The following is a 20,598-nucleotide window of genomic DNA, read 5'->3' as shown; positions in this document are numbered from 1 at the left end:
AATAGAATTCCTAAAAGTGCTTTGTAAATTCCGAAAGTGCTTTGCATGCACTGGCCACGTTGTCCATGAAACATACTATATGTTGGCAAATTGAATTCAAATAAAATTTCAAAAGTAAAAATCTTAAAAAAATAAAGAAACATACTAAAAATTTTAAATGTCATGAAATCAAATTAAATGGCTACTTTAAAATCTTTGACTTTCCTTTTTTTTTTTTTAATCTTTGACTTTCCATTTTAAAAAGTCTTTTATGATGCTTAGACTTACTAAAAAGCATTGTTCTAATAGAGGCCATTCCCTGGCTTAGGGGGCCAGCAGGTCCAGGCTCCTGCTCACTTTCTCAGCCCCATCTCCCTCCATGTAGATAGTCAATAGGCTTTCTCTCCCTCACTAGCCTCCAAGCTCTGAGGCTCGCCGTCACACTCACTCTTGCTTTCAAGTCCTGTGCTGGTTTTTCCTTCTGTATGAAACATCACCATCTCAGGAAGAATTTTCCTGGCTACTTTAGTGTCACTAGCACATGACCACACATTTTTTTTCCCTCTTTGCACTTATCAGTACCCAAAATTATTTTCTGCGGTTGTTTGCATGTTCGTGGCATCACCCCCACTAGAACAGAATTCTTGAGCAAAAGGACATTGCCTATTCGGGTCACACTGTATTGCAATGTCTAGAATACTGTCTGGCCAAAATGAAGTACTCAATAACTATTTAATAAGTGACTGAGTAAAACCAAATTATTATCAGAGGCTGATCCAGGTGCTAAGAGTAGTGATAATATGTAGATATAGTCCTTAAAATGGAGAGGACGGGAAAGAAGGCTTCTTTAAATAGTGAGAGCCCATAGAGATGTCTGTCTGTGGAGAAATATCCTCTGAATTAAAAAAAATGTGAAAATACAGTACTGATGGGAATGGCTGTAATTTCATTTGAAGACATGGCTGAGCATCCAAGTCTTGGAAACAGGCCTGCATTTGATCCTACGGTTGCTGTTCCCTACTATGGGACATAGAGCAAGCCTCAGTTTTCCTCAAGTATAAGTTGGACGTGAGAATAGTTTTGTGGGGCACTGTGATGAAACGTATGATAGTGCTCAACATTACACGTGAAAGGGTATTAAATGTTAGTTGCTTTTAGCGTTGGCATTTTATCGCTCTTCGTATTTTGCATTATTAGTAGAAGGGGAGCCAGATCCTCTCTTAGGGGAGAGAGTACACAGATAGTTTCTGGCTCAAGACCCTCAAGTGTTACTTATGCCCTGGAGCATTTATAAGGGAGTATTGGAGCATTTTTAAGGGAATAAGACAATGCATATAAAACATGGTACCATGACTAAATCATAATAAACAAAGATTATTAGCTGTTATTACTAACATATTATTATTTCATCATTTTATTATGACTATGAAGGGAATCTTGTTCCAGATGCTATAGGGAATAAAAAATATTAATGAGTCAATAAGTTTCTCCACAAGGCTTTCTTTTTTTTTTTAATCTTTTTTTTTTTTTTTTTTTTCTCCACAAGGCTTTCTCCTTCACCTCACCTGTGTGAGCTGTTTGCTTTTTTACATGTAGTCAGGGAATGTATAGTCCTTAGGTCAGGGTTTCTCTGCTTTGGCACTGTTGTCATTTGGGGCCAAATAATTCTTCCTTGTGGGACATTGTCCTGTGCTGTGTAGGCTACCAGACACATTCCTGGCCCCTAGTCACCAGATACTAGTATCACCTCCTCCTTTTGAGTTGTGACAGCCACAAATGACCTCAGACACTGCCAAATGTCCCCCCAAGTGGGTGAGCAGGGGGTGAGAATTGCCCCTGATTGACAATCACTGCCTTAGGTTTCCACCCTCCTGTCCCTACTATACCTGTGTGGACTGCTCCTCACCAGCATCATTTGATGTCCTTTATCTCCCTCTCCTTCTTTTACATTGTCCGTCAATATTCCAACCCCAGGTAATGACCCAATTCCACTTCTACCCCTACCCCCAGATACTTGCACATTCCTGGGGGCAAATCACACAACCATCCAGACTGGTGTTTCTACAGAGTGGTGGTGTGGAAACTCTGTGGTGTCCAAACTCTGTGATGCCCACCTTGTCATTCTTTTTCTTGACTTTACTCCTTCCCATTGCCAAGCAGCACTTCCACAGACAGTGCTGTGTTTTGGGGCTCTTCTATGACATGGTGCTGCAGGAGGTGTGGGAGGCTGAAATCCTGTTGAAACCACTTTCTAACTGGATTCACAGTCTCCTGAATTGTCTCATCAAATTTCAACACTAAATTGAATCAACACTAAAGTGATCTATGTAGATCTGACTGTATCACCAACATGCTTAAAGTAATTTGTTGATTTCTCATCATAACAGCAAGTGAAACTCCAGATCTTTATTCTAGTAACTGGGCCCTCTTCTAACTAATCCTCCTGCCTGCGAGTTCCTTGGAGTCTCCCCAGGAACATAACATGCTTTCTACCAGGCCTATTCTCATGCTAGTCCTAGAATGCTTTCCTGCCCTGCCCTTCTGCCTAGAAAACTCTTCTCCATCCTTCACAACTACATTTAAGATCCATTCCTCTCTTCCTCTAGCTTTATGATAACCCATCTTCCCTCTGGTAGTCATCAGTTCTCTATAGTTAAGAATCTGTTTCTTGGTTTGTCTCTCCTCTCTTTTTTTCTTTGATCATTTGTTTTGTTTATTAAATTCCACAAATGAAAGAGGAATTGGTGGGGGGATAGGGTAACTGGGTGATGGGCACTAAGGAGGGCACATGATGTGTTGAGCACTGGGTGTTATGTTGTATGTTGGCAAATTGAATTTAAATTTTAAAATTCCACACATGAGTGAAATCATATGGGATTTTTCTTTCTCTTATTTATTTCACTTAGTATTATATTCTCTCTCCATCCCTGTCATTATAAATGACAAGATTTCACTCTTTTTCATGGCTGGATAATACTCCATTGTGAATCTATATATCACATCTTCTTTATCCCTTCTTCTATTGATGGACGACACTTCGCCTGCTTCCATAATCTGGATATTATAAATAATACTGTAAAAAGTTAGGGGCACCTGTATCCCTTGGAATTGGTTTTTTAAAACTTATTTATTGGGTAAATACCCAGTAGTGTGATTACTGGATCATAGGGTGGTTCTAGTTTTAACATTTTGAAGAACCTCCATAGTGCTTTCCATAGTGGTTGCACAAATTTGCACTCCCACCAGCAGTGTGAGAGGGTTTTTTTTTTTTTCTCCACATCCTTACCAATACTTGTTTCTTGTGTTTTTGATTTTAGCCATTCTGACAGGTGTGGGGTGATATCTCATTGTGGTTTTGAATTTGCATTTCCCTGGTGGTGTGTGAGATTGAGCATCTTTTCATGTATTTGTAGGCCATCTGTATGTCTTCTTTGGAGAGATGTCTGTTTGTGTCTTCTGCCCATTTTTTAATTGGATTACTTATTTTGGGGTGTTGAGTTTTAGAAGTTCTTTATATGTTTTAGATACTTGTCTTTTATCAGATATGTCATTTGCAAATATCTTCTCCCATTCGGTAGGTTGCCTTTTAGTTTTGTTGACTTTTTCCTTCACTATACAAAAGCTTTTTATTTTGATAGAGTTTATTTTTGCTTTTATTTTCCCTTGCCTCAGGTGATATATCTAGAAAAATGTTGCTGTGGCTATGCCAGAGACATTACTGCCTGTGTTTTCTTCTAGGATTTTTATGGTTTCAGGTCTTTAATCCATTTTGGTCCTTAACCCATTTTGAGTTTATTTTTATGTATGATGTAATAAAGAGGTCCAGTTTCATTCTTTTGCATGTGGCTGTTCAGTTTTCCCAACACCATTTGTGGAAGAAACTTTTTTCCCACTGCATGTTCTTTCCTCCTTTGTTGAAGATTAATTGACCATATAATTGTAGGTTTAATTCTGGGTTTTCTGTATTGTTCCATTGATCTATGTGTTTATTTTCGTGCTAGTACTGTTTTGATTACTGTAGCTTTGCAATATAACTTGAAATCTGGGAGTGTGATACTTCCAATTTTGTTTTTCTTCTTCACGACTGCTTTGACTCTTTGGGGTCTTCTGTGGTCCATACAAATTTTCGGATTGTTTGTTCCAGTTCTGTGAATAATGCTATTGGTATTTTGATAGGGATTGCATTAAGCTTGTAGATTGCTTTGGATAGTATAGACATTTTGACAACATTTGTTCTTCCAATCCATGAGCAGGGACTGTCTTTCCATTTCTTTGTGTCATCTTCAACTTCTTTCATCAGTGTTTTATAGTTTACAGAGCACTGATTTTTTTCCATACTCTTTGGTTAAGCTTATTCCTAGGTACTTTATTATTTGGGATGCAATTATAAATGGGATTGTTTTCTTAATTTCTCTTTCTGCTGCTTCATTATCTGTGTATAGAAATGCAACCAGAGTTCTGAACATCACTTCTGTGATTTTAATTTATAACTGCCTCAAATATGTCACATGAAGTCAGTCTAAAAATATGTCAAATTCTAAATTTAATTTAGTGAAAAATGATGAGTATTTATTATAACTAAGGAATTTAAGTGTGATATCATTTGATCATATTCACTTATTCTTTCAATAAATATTTATTGAGCGCCTCGTCTATGATAGGCACTACTCAGAGTACTAGAGAAATAGCAAGGAATAAAAATCCAAGTCCTCAAGGAGGTTTTCACAAAATCCAGATGTGTGACATAAACAATTTTAAAATGAAACTGAAAATAATAATAATTTATAAATTCGATTTCTCTAAACTACTAGTAAACATGTTTAGAATTGTTTCATTCTGTAATGGAAACAGCTTTCAGTGAAAGCAAGAAATGCATCTGAAATGTGGAGATACTGATTCTACTGTGTCTGTGTCTTCTGATTTTTCTAAGGACCTTACTAGACCACCCACCCCATAGGTGTTTGAATGATACTGTCTTTTCCAGCTATCAACTTTCTGGCCATATGTGCATACGTAGCATTAGATGACCCACTGGGGGGGATTCCGGAAGAGGAATTAAGGTCCCAGAGTCTATACATTCAGCCAACTTGAAAGGACTTACAAAAGAACATAGCAACATAAGAGGAGGCCACACATGCTGCAGGTGTTCAAGTCTAAAGAATGATTTGATTTAGCCCCATGTAAATGTAATGTAAATGCGAAATGTAACTATGCTCAACTAATCAACAAGTCTGTGTGATGCTCAAAAAGAAATGCATGAAGGAGATCTCAATTTGTCTCCAAAAAATATACAATCCAGTTGGAAATATATCAAATACAATAAAATAAAAACTGTCAGTGAGGGCTAACATCAATAGAACCAATGTTAAAGGCCAGGGTTTCTGTATAAGAGCACCTACCTTCTGATGCAGCATCCACTAGGATTTTATTTGTGCTGAGATTACTTATGAGGAACATGGAAAAGGACTTAGCTCAGAAGCTATGAAATCATCAAAACCAGGTCAACTGAGATTTGGCTTTCTACATTTCTGGAGACAAATCTGATAAAGTTTGCTTGCTTTAATCATCTGCTTGCTGGATCTAACACCACATGTAATGAATGCTATGTTCCTTTAACTTTAGTTCTGCCTGTCAGGCTGTTTACTCTGTATCTCTAGTTGAACATCCAACAGGCATCTCAAACTTAACACGTGTGTGACTAGGCTCCTGATATCCCCATACCTGCCCCTCCTTCATCTTGCCTATCTTTATCAAAGCCTAAAATCTTTGACGCCTCTATAGACTGTTTTCAAAATATATCCACAATCTACCACTTCTCATTCTGCCCTCTAAAAACACCCTCCTGTAATCATCCTCCACCTAGATGATAATAATAACTTCCTAAATGGTCTATCTTTCTACTCTTGCCCTTTCTTGAACTATTCTTAATAGCCTCAGTAATCCTATCAGACATACATCCAGTAATGTCACGCCACTACTCAGAACCCTCTGGTGGCTCCCCGTCTTACTCAGTAATTGCTGAAGCCCTTACAATGACCTATCAGGTCCTACATTTTTGGAACTCAATAACTTCTCTGACCTTATTTTTTTTTTTTCATCTACTCTTCTACCATTTACTTGGCTCCAGGCACATAGTCTCCTGGCTGTTTCTTTATAAACCAGGCATATTTAGGACCTTTGCACTTGCTGATCCCTTCTCATGGAATGCTTTTTCTGAAATATCTACATGGCAGCTCCTTCATTTCATTCAGATCTTTTTACTCAAAAGCTGCTTTCACAACAAGGGCTTCCCTGACCATTCTGTCTAAAAATGTCAACACCTTGCAGACATCCCTTCGCCTGCTTTACTTCTCTTTTGCACTAGAAGAGCAAGGATTTTTGTATGATTTGTTCACTATTCTAGCCCAGAACCTAAAAGAGTACCAGGTATACAGTAGGTGGTCTATACATATTTGAATGTTGACCGAATTTGGTCAAGTGCTTTATGTACTTTCCTAACCCCTCCACAGGGGATCCTAGATACTTTCCCATCATAGGCACTTCTAGAGCACCAGGATCCCAGTCTCTTAGCTTATAAAGAGGCCCCTCTGTATCAATGTGTGGATTTACCAGCCTTTCCAACTGAGATTTCTTTGATGCTGAGCCACAATGATTCACCCTTTGCAGGATCACTTTTCTTTTATTCCAATTTCTTTCTACTTCTTATTCTTCAAGAACATTGGTTTTTAACCATGACTACAGATGAAAGTCAGCAGAGAACTTCAGAGCCATTCTAATTTGATCGGTCTGGGCAGGGGAAGAAGTGAGACCTGGACCTCCTAGATTGTAAAAGCTCCCTAGGTGATTATAATATGCAAGTTAGTGTTGGAAATCACTGCCCTAACTGAATTCCTGGATCTCAGTTGTGTTCATTAATCTGTGATCATGTTGTCTGCTTCCATCTCTGTTTTTTGAGAGGCTGAGTTGTTTCTTTTCTTTTTTTGTGGCTGAGTTGTTCAAAATGTAATTTCAGAATGTCATATATTTATACAATATACTTATACAATATGACATTGCATTTAAACATCTTAGCCTCTCAAAATGATGTAATGATGAAGTGGAGAATGTGCTCCCTGGAAGAGACTTTAAATTATAGATAAACTGAGTGAGTATGGGTTGTAGGGTCAGTGCAATTCAGCAAGTACTTATTGAGCTCCTATTGTGCACCCAATTTCTAATGCTGTGTTGAATATTGTGATGATGCCAGGTGCTTTGGAAGGAGGAGAATGCCTGATAGACCTTCAAGGAATTAGAGATTGCTGAGAAGGCAACATTACTGACAATAAATTAGAATTGTCTAAATATATGTTCCTGATTCCACGAAGGGCAAAAACAAGAGACGGCCTGAAGAATGGAAAGTCAAAATAGCCACTATCTGAGGATATTGATTTAAGAGGGGAAAAAGAAGGACAAATAAGTAAGAGGAATAATAATGATAACCACAAGAGATCTGCCAAGACTCTTGAAAAAAACAGGCCTTGATCACTGCTAACACAAAACAATAACTTGTGTTTCATGCTTTGTCCAAAGCTGCATTTTAATGATTAGTTTTGCCAAAAGCAGACCACCGTGGTTTCTATAGTCATTGTGGTAATAACTTAGGGATACTGGTTTACCTAGGAACATTCATCTGTGTGATGAAAGAAGGTCTAGAAGATCAGCCTACTTTGACAATAACCTTGTGAATGATATTAATCATTGCAATGACTGGATCCCTCCATCAGTTACAAGCCAGTTATTGGACATAGATCTTCTCTTCCTCCAGGAATCTGACCTTACGTTCCGACTGGCCAGTGGGCTTGTTATATGGCAGCCCATGTGGGAGCACAGACAGCCTGAAGTCTCTGGCTTCACAGCCCTGGTAAAGCCTATCAGGAACATCATTACAGGTTTGTAACTTGGACGCCCAGTGCGACAGTCTTAGCAGACTCTCTCATATGCAGAAGTAAAGGAGATGGAATGATTTGCCCTTAAGGAACCAAGAGGTTGAAAATTTCTCCAGGGAGCCTTTTTAGTACCCCAGGCTCAGGGCTCAGTCATGTGATGAGAAACTAAACCAGGGGCACATGCTGTTGAGTCATGTGGCTTTGAATAGGTCATTTCAATCCTGTGCCTCAGTTTCCTCCTAAGTAAAACAGGAGTTAAAATATAATATTGCTAGTAATTATGAGTTGTTAGGAAGAATAAATGAATTAATTACATGTAAAATTACTTAGAAGAATTCCAGGCACATAGTGAATAAGCTGTTATTATAATTATATCATCATAATTATCATCATAGTAGACAATCTTATAGGTCCTTACTAATCTTGTGTTCGTGTTTATTTGCTATCAAACTGTTTCACTATAGGAATTGTCTAATGAAGTAATCTTATTGGTGAATTGTAGAGAGACCAACACTACCTGAAAGGCTCATGCTTCACTCCAGATCTCTTACTACAGATGCACCTAATCTGAGTGTTCTTATTTCTTTAAAAGGGAGAAAATAATACCACCTTATATGGCCTCTTAGTGTGGAGTCAATTAGAATCCACATAAAGTGCCCATTTTATAGCTTAAATAAATTCCATCCTTCTATGCCCAACCAAACTTTTAGCATTGATAATGTTTAGAAAGAGATAAATTATATGGTACATCTATAGATGTATGATATATTTATATTTATATATACATATGTATGTATATATAATTAGCTTCATAAGATTTTTCTGCAGACAGTGGAAGATTATGCATGTAAAAGAGCTTCATAAGGGGAAGGAAACCACAAAGAAGTTCCTATGTATTTTCCCTCATAACATAACTTTGCAAGGTACATAATGTGTTAAAGGATTTTCTAAATAAAAGAGTGCCATATTATTCATGTAAATGATAAGATACTTATCATGACAAATCATGCTTACTATCATAAAAGATGAAATTTTTCATATAGTAAAAGCAGACTAATTCCAGGATTAATGTGTATAATACATTAACCAGTGAAATAAGTTATAAATTCAAGAATAACATTCTGTCATAAGGTTCAAATAGCAAGGAGCTAAATAAGTAACGATGTCATAGCCAGAAGTGATCTATTTCAGATTCCATGGATGGAATGAGGTTAATTTCATTGAATTAAACAATCTGAGCGTGAAGACAGATGTACAAGGTTAAAAAACTCAAAAACAATAGAAATCGGACAGAAGAAAATAAAACGTGCTACAGTAAAACAAAACTATTACTGAAAAAGACATATCTTTATGTTGATTAAGGAATCTTTTTCATGTTTTTAAGTCATCACTTTCCTTTTAAATAAAGAGGTCATTTTACATTTAGGTCTCTCTCTCTTTCTCATTACTATATAAACTATTATTTAACAGATGTATTAAAACTATTAAATCATATCCCTCATGAATCACTGGGGCTGTTCACATCACCATCCTTTTGCTGCTGAGATGATATTCACAGTGAGTTCTTTTCCTCTCTACCTGATGCCTGTGTCGTGAAATGGTACCCAGCATCTGAAGTGAAATTAAACTCAGCTCAGATACATGACCAGAAGAAAAAGCATGGCATGGGCGTAACACCCCTAGATCTCTTGTTTTGTGACCTTGGTAAATCCCTTTCTCAACATCTGTTTACTCAGAATTCTGATATGGCATGGTCATCTTCACTTCCCACTGTTCCCAGTCCTCAGGAAAAGATGTAACTGACTTGAATCTTTCCATAGGGGAAGCTTCATGTGGTCATAAAAGCACAGCCAGAAAGCCTGGGCGTGAACCTTCACGTAAGGGTCAGATGATCTTGGGCAAGTTAAACTTTCTGTGCCTTAGTATCTTTATCTGTAAAATGGGTCTAATAATATACTATATGTCTGATAGGGTTATTGTAAGGGTTAAATGAGTTGAGACAATAGTTCCCCCTGCCCTTATCTGTAGTTTCACTTTCTGCAGTTTCAATTCCCTGTGGTCCAAAAGAAGATTATTTAATCCTCTTCTGACACATTGTCAGAAGGTCAGTAGGAACCTAACACCATGTTGAAATGCCTATATCCTTTCCCTCACTTCATCTCTTCACGTAGGCATTTTATCATCTCACATCATCACAAGAAGAAGGGTGAATACAGTACAATAAAGTATTTTGAAAGAGAAAGAGACCGCATTCACATAACTTCAGTTACTGGATATTGCTATGATCGTTCAATTTTATTATTAGTGATTGTTGTTAATCTTTTACTGTGTATAATTTATAAATTAGACTTTATCATAGGTATGTTATATGTAGGAAAAAACATAGTATATATAGTATCTACAGTTTGAGGCACCCACTTGGAGGAGATCCCCCACAGACAAGAGAGGAATACTGTGTACATAAAAAGCTTTAAAAAGGATATAGCAGAGGGATCCCTGGATGGCTCAGTGGTTTAGTGCCTGTCTTCAGCCCAGGTCATGGTCCTGGAGTCCCAGGATCGAGTCCCACATCAGGCTCCCTGCACGGAGCCTGCCTCTCTCTCTGCCTATGTCTCTGCCTCTCTCCCTCTGTGTCTCTCATGCACAAATAAATAAAATCTTTAAAATATATATATAGCAGATATTCGGTACTACATAGATGTTAACTACTATTATTTTTAGTATTGCCAGATTTTTAGCACCCTCGCCTATTGAGTCAGACTGAAAAGACGAAGAAATCTACATTGTTATGATAACCTAGAAATGTGAAGGCTTTTAAATTGGTTATTTGATTTCTGTTACAACATATGCTATTAAATGACTTCTTTCAAGTGATAATGATATGTTAAATTTTTTAAAGACGTGAGCTGATGAATAAAATGAGCTTATCATAATCTTATAAAATTTGTGATGGCATTTCTTGGCAGCTAAGAGAAGCTCTCCCATCAACAGTCAAAGTCAAACCTGTGAATCACCAAATCAAGACACAAGACATCGAGAGGTGAGTTTATTGTGTTCGTGGGAGGAAAGGAGGTGGTCATTTCCTGGATGTGTGCAGTGAAGTGTGAAGGATAAGACATGAGTTCTAGAATGATACTACTTGGCTTCAAAGCAAGTTTCTACTGCTGAATATAAAACTTTAAGCAGTCTCAGGTTTTCTGTCTGTCAAGTATGGAAAGTAATTTTATGCACTTTGCCAGTGTGGGAGTGCTGAAGTAAGACCATGTATAACTGGTGCTTTATCTTTGTGGCAAGTATAATCAGTAGTGCTTTATCTCCATAGCAAGTGAGTAATCAATAGTGCTTTATCTCAGTGACTAGTGTGTAATCAGTAGTGCACTATCTTGATGGTTAGTGTGTAATAAGAAGTGCTTTATCTCAATGGCTAGTGTGTAACCTTCAATAAGTGTTAGTTATCACTATTTATACCACATTAATTAAGGTGTCATCTTGTTCTCAATTATCAAATCTCCTAATATTCTTTAGGCACGCCTAATAGAGCTAAGATAATGCTGCAGCAGTGGGGAGGAGGGAGTAGAAAGGAGGCATAAGGTATAGTCCTATCCCTCAAGAAATCTAAAGGTTAAGGAAACATCAAGACTAATCCCCATAAGAGAAAATGAGTGGGAAATATCAAGAGAAAATGAGTGGGAGATATCAGAGAGGGAGACAAACCATGAGAGACTACTAACTTTGCGAAATGAACAAGAGGTAGTAGAAGGGGAGGTGGGGGGGGGTGACTGGGTGACGGGCACTGAGGGGGGCACTTGATGGGATGAGCACTGGGTGAGATGCTATATGTTGGCAAATCGAACTCCAATAAAAAATATAAAAAAAGACTAATCCCTATAAAACAGAATATGCATGATAAAAAGAATATAATTCAGTGAGAATTTTTCATGCAACTCCTTGGTTTGGAAAAGAAAATGAAGGCCAGGGTAGTTCAAAGCCACATAACTATGTATACCACCATTAACTTAGTAATGCACTTCCAATTCAACATGTGCAAAATATAGTTTGCTGCTTTCCATCGACACTGGATCCTCTTTCTAACTGATGCATTACTGTCAGCAGTGCCATCATGCTTTTTACCCTTAAAACCACAAGTTTTGGAGTCCTATTATATCTACTATTTACTGAACATTTGCGAAGTACAGACACTGTGATTTATATGCTATATTTTGTCTATTCTGATTGTTTTTCACTTTTCACATATTTGAAATCTGGTGTTTAATGATCTTTGGCCTCTTAAAACCTCCCTGCCTGGTAGCAGTATTGATAAGGTTGTCATTTTCATATGGTTGTGCGGCATTAATTTGTCATTTCCAGCCTCTAAATTTGCAGAATCTGGATCAGTGGCTTAGAAGAATATGTCAGAGGGAATAGTGGAGCTCTCTTTTAAGGAATAACACTCTTAAGAAATAACATTTTTGACACAGAGGAAGTTACTCTACAGAAAAACATATATCAAACACTCCGATTTAAAATTTAGAAATTTCAACCATACCTCTTCCAATTTATTTCACTTACATCTTTTTTTTCCATATACACAGGATGAATATATAATCAAAGGCTATGCCTATATAAATCTAAGATAGTGCTTTTAATAAGTATATTAGAAAAAAGTCCTCACTGGTAAGTGTCCTAGTTGAATTAACAGAGTTTTTTTTTCTTAATTGAACATAAAATAATGGTGTGTCTTCTAACTGATGACATGTTAGATACAACAAAATAGGTCTATTTCATTCTCCTTCCTCCTCTTGTTTGATTTCTTGCTGAGTCATCTTGTTTGATCTTGTTCCGGTGCTCAGACTTGCTCTCTATTCTCCACGCCCACTGCTACCCTCTAAATCCCGGCCCTCATAACTAGATTGCAGCTGGAACCACCTAATTGGATTTTTCTACCTCTAGCTTTTCCTGCTTCACATAAATACCACTTAATAATGCCTGACTAATCTTCCTAATGCATCATTTATTTATTAACTCATCATCCCACAGAGGCTTATTATATGCAAGGGTGCCGTTCTTTCTCTATATCCCTTGCTCCCCAGGAATCTGTAGTGGATTTATTTTGCCATCACCTCCGGACCAAACTCCTCTCTCTGCTTCTCCATGACTCTACTACCTGGTATCATTTTTCTTCAGTGACCTTGTTTACCCTTCACTAGTTAAGCCTGCTTCTAATATACAGAGCATGCTGCTTTAGCCTCTGGGTCTTTGCTCAGACTGTTACCTTTGAGTGGAATGCTACCTTTCCTCCTCCTTGCCTCCTTGTCTAAATTTTATCCTTCTTTTAAGGATCAATTAAGATCTCAATGCCCCCACAAACTCCTGTCTAATTACTCTAAATCTACACTGCCTAATATGGTAGCCGCTAGGGCCATGTGGCTGCTGAACACTTGAAATAAGGCTAGTTTGAATTAGGATGAATAAGTATTTGAATTTGAATACATTTGAATAAGTATCAAATGTACACCAAATTTTGACAACTTAGTATGAAAAAAAAAGAATTTTTATATTGATTATAGGTTGAAATGATATTTGGGGTTAAACAATATAACATTGAAATTAATGTCACCAATTTCTTTTTTACTATTTTTAAAATTAGTTATGTGCTTCATGTTTGTGGCTTGTATTATATTTCTGTTGGGCATGCTACTCTAACCCATATTCATTTGTGATAAAATGTAAGTTCTTGACTTCAAGGTTCAAATTCATCGAATACTTTTTATCCCCTGAAATTACCCAGCATGAGGCTGACAAAGCATGCTCATGCTAAGGGATTCTCTGATCTAGTTCAGAGGACTAAGTTTATTAAATTTCTAGCTGTATTTGTTTCTCTATGCATCACGGTTGGACAATGCACTCTTATTTTACATACAGAAATGGAAATTATGAGGACTAAAATACTGTGATAAATTTTTGAGGGTCCTTATACAAAAGTGAAGAACTTCATCTGTAGTACCTATGGAAAGACAATATCCTGACAATTGAAATGAAAGACAAATTACCTGAGGAGTGTTATATTTATCAGCTAAATGTCATTAAAACAAGCTACTCTGTAAGAGAATGCTGCATTTGTGCTTAACAAATCAGAATAAAAGTCATTGTATCCAATTGGAAAGATGGATCATATCCTTTTTAAACGAGTGACAGAAAAACCTGAACCTTATGCTTTGATTCTCCTGTTCTGGCTTCAGTTTGATCAGCTTTTACTAACCTGGAGCTTGTGTCCAGCCTAGGCCTTGCTCAGCTCACCTCAGTATTGGCATCTCTTTGACGAACTGGTGATATATAACTCTTGTCCTATAGATCCTGATTACGTGGAGGTTAAAAGAAAAAAATCAAGGGCAAAATAAAATAAAATTTATGAAAGAACTTAGCTGAATGTTTCAAATGACATACATTGGTCTCTAGAAGTATGTTTCCATTCCCTTAGATGAAACCAAAACCCTTTGTTCTATGACATTGTTGTTGGCTATGCTACAAAGAAAAATTATCAATTTTATAAAACAGTGTTTGTAATATGATAGCTAATTCTAGAGGATATGATATACCTGAAGAAAAAAAAAAGGAGAAACAAAGAAAAAAAGAAAAACTAATCTGTTATCTCTGCCTCCAAAAGGGACTCCAGGTGGTCTGCGAAACTTTCCCGTCAGATCCCATGTCACCCAAGGCCACCATTTCAGGCTGCCACCGAGGAAATTCCTTTGATGGAAGTCTGTCCTCCCAAACTTCCCAGGAAAGAGGCCCATCACATTCCAGGTACGTGATTGCAGTGTTAGGGACAAAAGTGTTTTTCCCTGATCACCAAAAGTTAAAGATGCATTTTTAGCTACTTGTATAGACTCTGTTCCTTAGAATGTGTCAGTGCATGATATGTGTATATACATATCCTTGGTTGTGGTATAATTAGGTTAATAATTCCAGAAATGTACTATGAGTGGCTCTCATTTAAACAAACTTGGGTGGAAGTGAGAAGACCTGATGATGAGATGTCTGAATTAGATGATATTTTAAATATTTAAATACAGAACTTAAAATTATGCTATTGAATATCATGCTGCAGGGATATGAAAAGATCCATTAATTTATTATAGAAGAATACTTTATGCCAGCAGATCCTTGTTTAAAATGCGTGCTTTTAAAATACCCACCGAGAATCGAAAAGGCTGTTCTTTGTAAACATTACAGCATTGCCCTTGTTAGCTTGTGTACCTGGTAAATTTGCTCACAAATGCCTTTCCTTGGGACAGACATCATTCCACTTTTTCCCGGTCCCCACTGAAGTGATGAAAGCCTGAATTCATGAGGTTTGCTTTTTGAACCCAATTAGAAACTCCACTTAGGGGGCAGAAGTCCTTGAGACCACTTGGGTATCCCTGTTTTCAAATGAGGTTACTATCTAGTGGATAGTATTTTAAAATGAGGCATTTCTTAAAAACAGTTTTATTGAGGTATTATTGACATACCATAAAATTCACCTATTTAAAGTGGACAACTTAATGGTTTTTAGCAAATCTATAGAATCATGGGACTATCACCAGTCTGATTTCAGAACATTTCTGTCATGCAAAAATATCCCTTGTGCCCACTTTCAATCTCTCCCATTCCCACACCCTGGTCCAGATGATCACTTAATATATTTTCTGTCTATATAGTTGAATTTATAGAATTTTCAAATAAATAGATGCATACCCTATATGGTCTTTTATATCTGGCCTCTCTCACTTAATGCTGTAGAGTTCTGTCCACATTAGAGCATGTGCAAGTAGTTCCTTCCTTTTTATTGCTAAAGAGTGTTCTGTTGTATATCACATTTGAGGTATCCATTTGTCAGTAGATGAATATTTGAGTTGTTTTGACTTTTTGTCTATTATGAATAATGCTGCTGTGAACATTCATGTACAGGTTTTTGGGCAGGCATTTGCTTTCAGTTCTTGTATTCTAAGTAGATATGTAAGAGTAAAATTGCTGGGTTGTATGGTAAATTTATGTTTAATTTTTTTAAGAAACTGCCAAACTATTTTCCAAAATGGCTGGACCATTTTACATTCCCATCAGAAATGCACGAAGGCTCATTGTCTCTATCTCCTTGGCAGCAACTCTTCCTGTCTTTTTTACTAGAGCTATCCTCATGGGTATGAAGTGAGATCTGATTGTGGTTTTAGTTCATATTTTCCCTAATGACTAATGATACTAAGTACACATTTTCAGATGCTTATTAGCTATTTGAATATCTTCTGTGGTGAAATGTCTATTCAAACCTTCTGCTCTAGTGTTAACTGGGTTGTTTGTCTCCTTATGACTGAGTTGTAGAATTTTGTTTTTGTTTTTTTTTATTCTGGATACAAGTCATCTACAGATATTTTTTTCTCAGTATTATCTTGCCTTTTCATTTGGTAATTTTTAAATGATATACCTTCTTCTGGCACCAGAACCAGGCTACGTGGTTATAGCATTTTTTTAAAGATTTCTTTGAATTGTTGAAAGCATGAAGTTATATGAATATAATTGCTTTTTAAGCCAAATACTACTATGTTGTTCTTTGAAAAAATAATATGCAAAGAGTTTATCTTTGTGTCTTTATTTTGAACTTTAAAAGTAAGTGGCCCAGTTAAATGATCTTTTGCTGATTGAGACTATGAATGCTGATAGCAATGTTAGTTGTATACGCAGAGATTGTTCATATTTATCCATAGGGCTTACTGTTCTAGGTCATTGGTGATAATGAATACTTAAAATCATGTCATTTTTAATGTGGAGGGAGCCCCTTGAAGATCACCAACTCAATCCGATGCACTACAACATTTTCAACACTTAAACCCTTTCAACAATGAGGAATTTAGTATTCTTGGATGAAATTCATTTCATCTTTAGACAGCTTTATTTAGTGTCATGTCCTTCTTATATTTGACCAAATTTAGCTTTTCTGAATTTTCTGTGATTCTTATATTAGTTTTCTACTGCTATATAACAAATTACAACAATTTACTGACATTTATTATCTCACTTTTTCTATATGTCAAAATTATAAGCACAATTTAGCTGGGTTTTCTGCTTTAGAGTCTGACCAGACTAGATCCAGATGTCAGGATGGGCTGCAATCTCATCATGGGCTTGCCTGGGGAAAGCTCCACATATAAGCACCCTCAAGTTGTTGGCAGAAGACTGAGATTCATGTTTTCCTCTTGACTATTGTCTAGGGGCTGCTCGAAATTTCTAGATCCTTCCCAAAATTCACTGCCACATGGCCCTCTCCATAGTAACCTTACAACAGGGTGGAGAAATTCTAATTCCAGCCTACTACTACAGAGACTTTATAATATAACATGATTGCAAGAGACATAGAATCATCTTTATATTTATTGGTTATAAGAAAGGCACAGGTCCTACCTACACTCAGGAGAAGAGGATTATAGGGGATTTAACTACCATCAGTTGGGAACCAGGAGTGGCTCCTCTGTTTACCATCCTTTTGAAGATGTGCAGGCTTTTCCCATATTAACTTGCCACCTAATCAAAAGTAGCTGTTATGAAGGACGCCCTACCCCCTACATACCAAGGCTTCCATTTTATTGGATGACAACTGTAACTCTTTAACAAAGTTATCAAGGGCATAATTAAATCAGATTTGGGGAAAAAGTAGTTACTTTAGATACAGACTAAATGGTAGGAACTACCTTTCATTGAATATCTTTTATAAGCTGAAAACAAAACTAATGTCCTTGTATTTATTATGTTATCTAAATATTTATGCATTTATTTTTGTCTTTAAATTTTTTTATTGAAGTATAATCAACATAGTGTTGTATTAGTTTTAGATGTAAGATGATTCAAGAATTCTGTACATTTCTCAGTGCTCAAAATAGATGTATTCTTCTTTTTTTTTCTAAGATAGATGTACTCTTAATCTCCTTCACCTATTTCATCCATCCCTTCCACCTACCTTCCTTTCCTCTGGCAACTACCACTCATCTCTGTTTAAGAGTCTGTTTTTTTGTCTTTTTGTCTTTGTTCATTTGTTTTTTTTTTTTTTTAATTCCAAATATGAGTGGAATCCTATATAGTATTTGTCTTTCTCTGACTGACTTATTTCACCTAGCATTATACCCTCTGGGTCCACACCTGTTGTTGCAAATGGCAAGATTCCATTATTATTTATGGCTAAGTAATATTCTATTATATATAAACACCACATATTCTTTATCCATTTATCCATCTATGGATGGATGCTTGGGTCACTTTCATGCCTTGGTTATTGCAAATAATGCTGCAATAAACATAGGGGTGCATATATCTTTTTGAATTAGTATTTTAATTTTCTTTGGGTGAATACCCAATATGGAACTACTGGATCGTGGTAATTATATTTTTATTTTTTTAAGATTTTATTTATTCATAAGAGACACAGAGAGGCAGAGACATAGAGGGAGAAACAGGCTTTTTTCAGGGAGTCTGATGTGGGACTTGAACCCTGCACCTGGGATCACACCCTGTGCCGAAGACAGATGCTCAACTGCTGAGCCACCCAGGTATCCCCTATTTTTAATTTTTGAGGAGCCTTCTTACTGTCTTCCACCATGGTGTACCAGTCAGCATTCCCACCAGCATTCCCAGGTTCTTTTCTCCCCCACATCCTTGCCAACACTTGTTATTTCTTATCTTTTTTTATTTTAGCCATTCAGACAACTATAAAGTAATATCTCATTATCTCATTATGGTTTTAATTTGCATTTCCCTGATGGTGAGTGATATTGAATATCTTTTCAAGTGTTTGTTAGCCATCTGTATGTCCAAATTTTCTATATAGATCCTTCACTCATTTTTAGTTGGATTAGGGCTTCTTTGGTCTTGAGTGCTATAAGTTCTTTATATGTTTTAGATGTTGACCCCTTATTGAATATAACATTTGCAAACACCTTCTCCCATTCAGTAGGTTGGCTTTTTGTTGTTGATGGTTTTCTCTGTACAAAAGCCTTTTATTTTGGCACAGTCCCATTTTGCTTTTGTTTTTCTTGCCTTGGGAGACATATCCAGAAAAGTGTTGCCAATGTCAAAGAAATTACTGCCTGTGTTTTATTCTAGGAATTTTATGGTTTCAAGTCTCACATTTAGGTTCTTAAGCTATTTTGAGGTTATTTTTGTGTATGGCATAAGAAAGTGGTCCAGTTTCATTCTTTTGCATGTAGCTGGCCAGTTTTCCCAGCACTGTTTGTTAAAGAGACTGTCTTTTTTCCATTGTATATTTTTGCCTCTTTTATCATAGTCTAACTGACCATGTAAGCATAGGTTTATTTCTGAGCTATTTTGTTCCATTGATCTGTCTATTTTTGTGCAAGTACCATACTGTTTTGCTTACTGTAGCTTTGAAAAATATCTTGAAATCTGGGGATTGTGATACCTCCAGGTTTGTTCTTTTTCATGATTGCTTTGGCTATTTAGGGTCTTTTGTGATTCCATACAAATTTTAGGACTATTTGTTTGAGTTCTGTGAAAAATGGTGGCTTTATTTGGATAGAGACTGCATTAAATTTGTAAATTGGTTTGGGTAGTATGGATATTTTAATAATATTGGTTCTTCTGATCCATATTTTTAAGTGTATGTTGGGTTATAGCCTAAGTGTATGTTAGGGTTGTAGCCATGTCAGTTTTTGTCCTTAAAGAGCTCATTTTCTAAATAGTCAGATAAGAGAGTAATTAAGTAAAATTATTTGTAGACTATTTAAAACTATGAAACAAAAGCAAAGTTAAAGGATGGGAGGGAGTTCTTTCTCCTTGCTACGTGAATGGTAAGAAGGAGACAGCCTTGGAAGATCTGGGAAGAACCATGTGGGCAGAGGGAGCAAGTCTAAAGGCTCTGAAATGGGAATAAACCCAGCATGTTGGAGGAACAGCAAGAAGGTCAGTGTGACCAGGGAGTGGTGCTCGGCAAGGGTTTGTGATATTGGGAAACAGGTCAGAGAGGTTGTGAGGGGTCTAATCACACAGGAGCCAGAAGAACATGTTAAGAAGTTTGGATTCTCTTCAGGTGTGATGAAAAACAACTGGAGTTGTTGGAACAATGGAGTGACATTAACCAAATTGCACGTTTTAAAGGTCATTCAAGGTGGTTTATGGAAAATAGACTTGGAGGCAAAAGTAGACAGAGACTATTTAGGAGACTGTTGCAATGGCCCAGGTGAGAGAGCATATGGCTTGGTCAGAGTGGTGGTAGTACAGGTAGAAAGGCTAAAATGAGGCTGGGATTGGGATTCATTTATAGAATAGAACTGACATGACCGGATTTGCAGAGTGAGAAAAAGAAAGGAATCAAGTATAACGCTGAGATTTTTGGCTTGAGCAACTGCATGAATGGTGATTAAATTTATAAGATAAGGAAGGCTGAGAAAAAGCATATATAAAAATACTCGACTCTACTTACGTCCATGTATCCTTTTGCCATCATTCAAGCCACTCTTCTTCCTGTGCTTGGAATACTGCAATAGCCTATTAATCTCGTCTCATTCAATCTTGCCACCATCCAACACGGAATATACAGAGTAAAAATAAAGGACAAATCACAACACTCTTGCTCTTGAACTCTTTTAATGCTATCCAATACTATCAAGATAAAATTCAAAATCCTTAATGTACCCCTCAAGGCTCCACATCA

General features: G+C 36.8%; 1 protein-coding gene across 14 annotated transcripts in view; it reads left to right on the top strand.

Moving 5' to 3' along the window:
• The window catches only part of UNC80 (unc-80 homolog, NALCN channel complex subunit), a 215,899-nt gene that overhangs the window by 6,783 nt on the left and 188,518 nt on the right, over positions 1–20,598 (top strand). For all 14 annotated transcript variants that reach the window (XM_072813429.1, XM_072813432.1, XM_072813428.1 and 11 more), the window contains exons 5-7: positions 7,784–7,907; positions 10,871–10,944; positions 14,569–14,708. In XM_072813429.1, coding sequence (XP_072669530.1) covers positions 7,784–7,907; positions 10,871–10,944; positions 14,569–14,708 — 338 coding nt within the window. The remainder of the gene's footprint in view (positions 1–7,783; positions 7,908–10,870; positions 10,945–14,568; positions 14,709–20,598) is intronic.

The sequence above is a fragment of the Canis lupus genome, chromosome 36 (genome assembly GCF_048164855.1).
Source record: "Canis lupus baileyi chromosome 36, mCanLup2.hap1, whole genome shotgun sequence".
NCBI lineage: Eukaryota > Metazoa > Chordata > Mammalia > Carnivora > Canidae > Canis > Canis lupus.
Note: the sequence above shows the minus strand (reverse complement) of the source record. Positions and strands in the feature narration are given on the sequence as shown.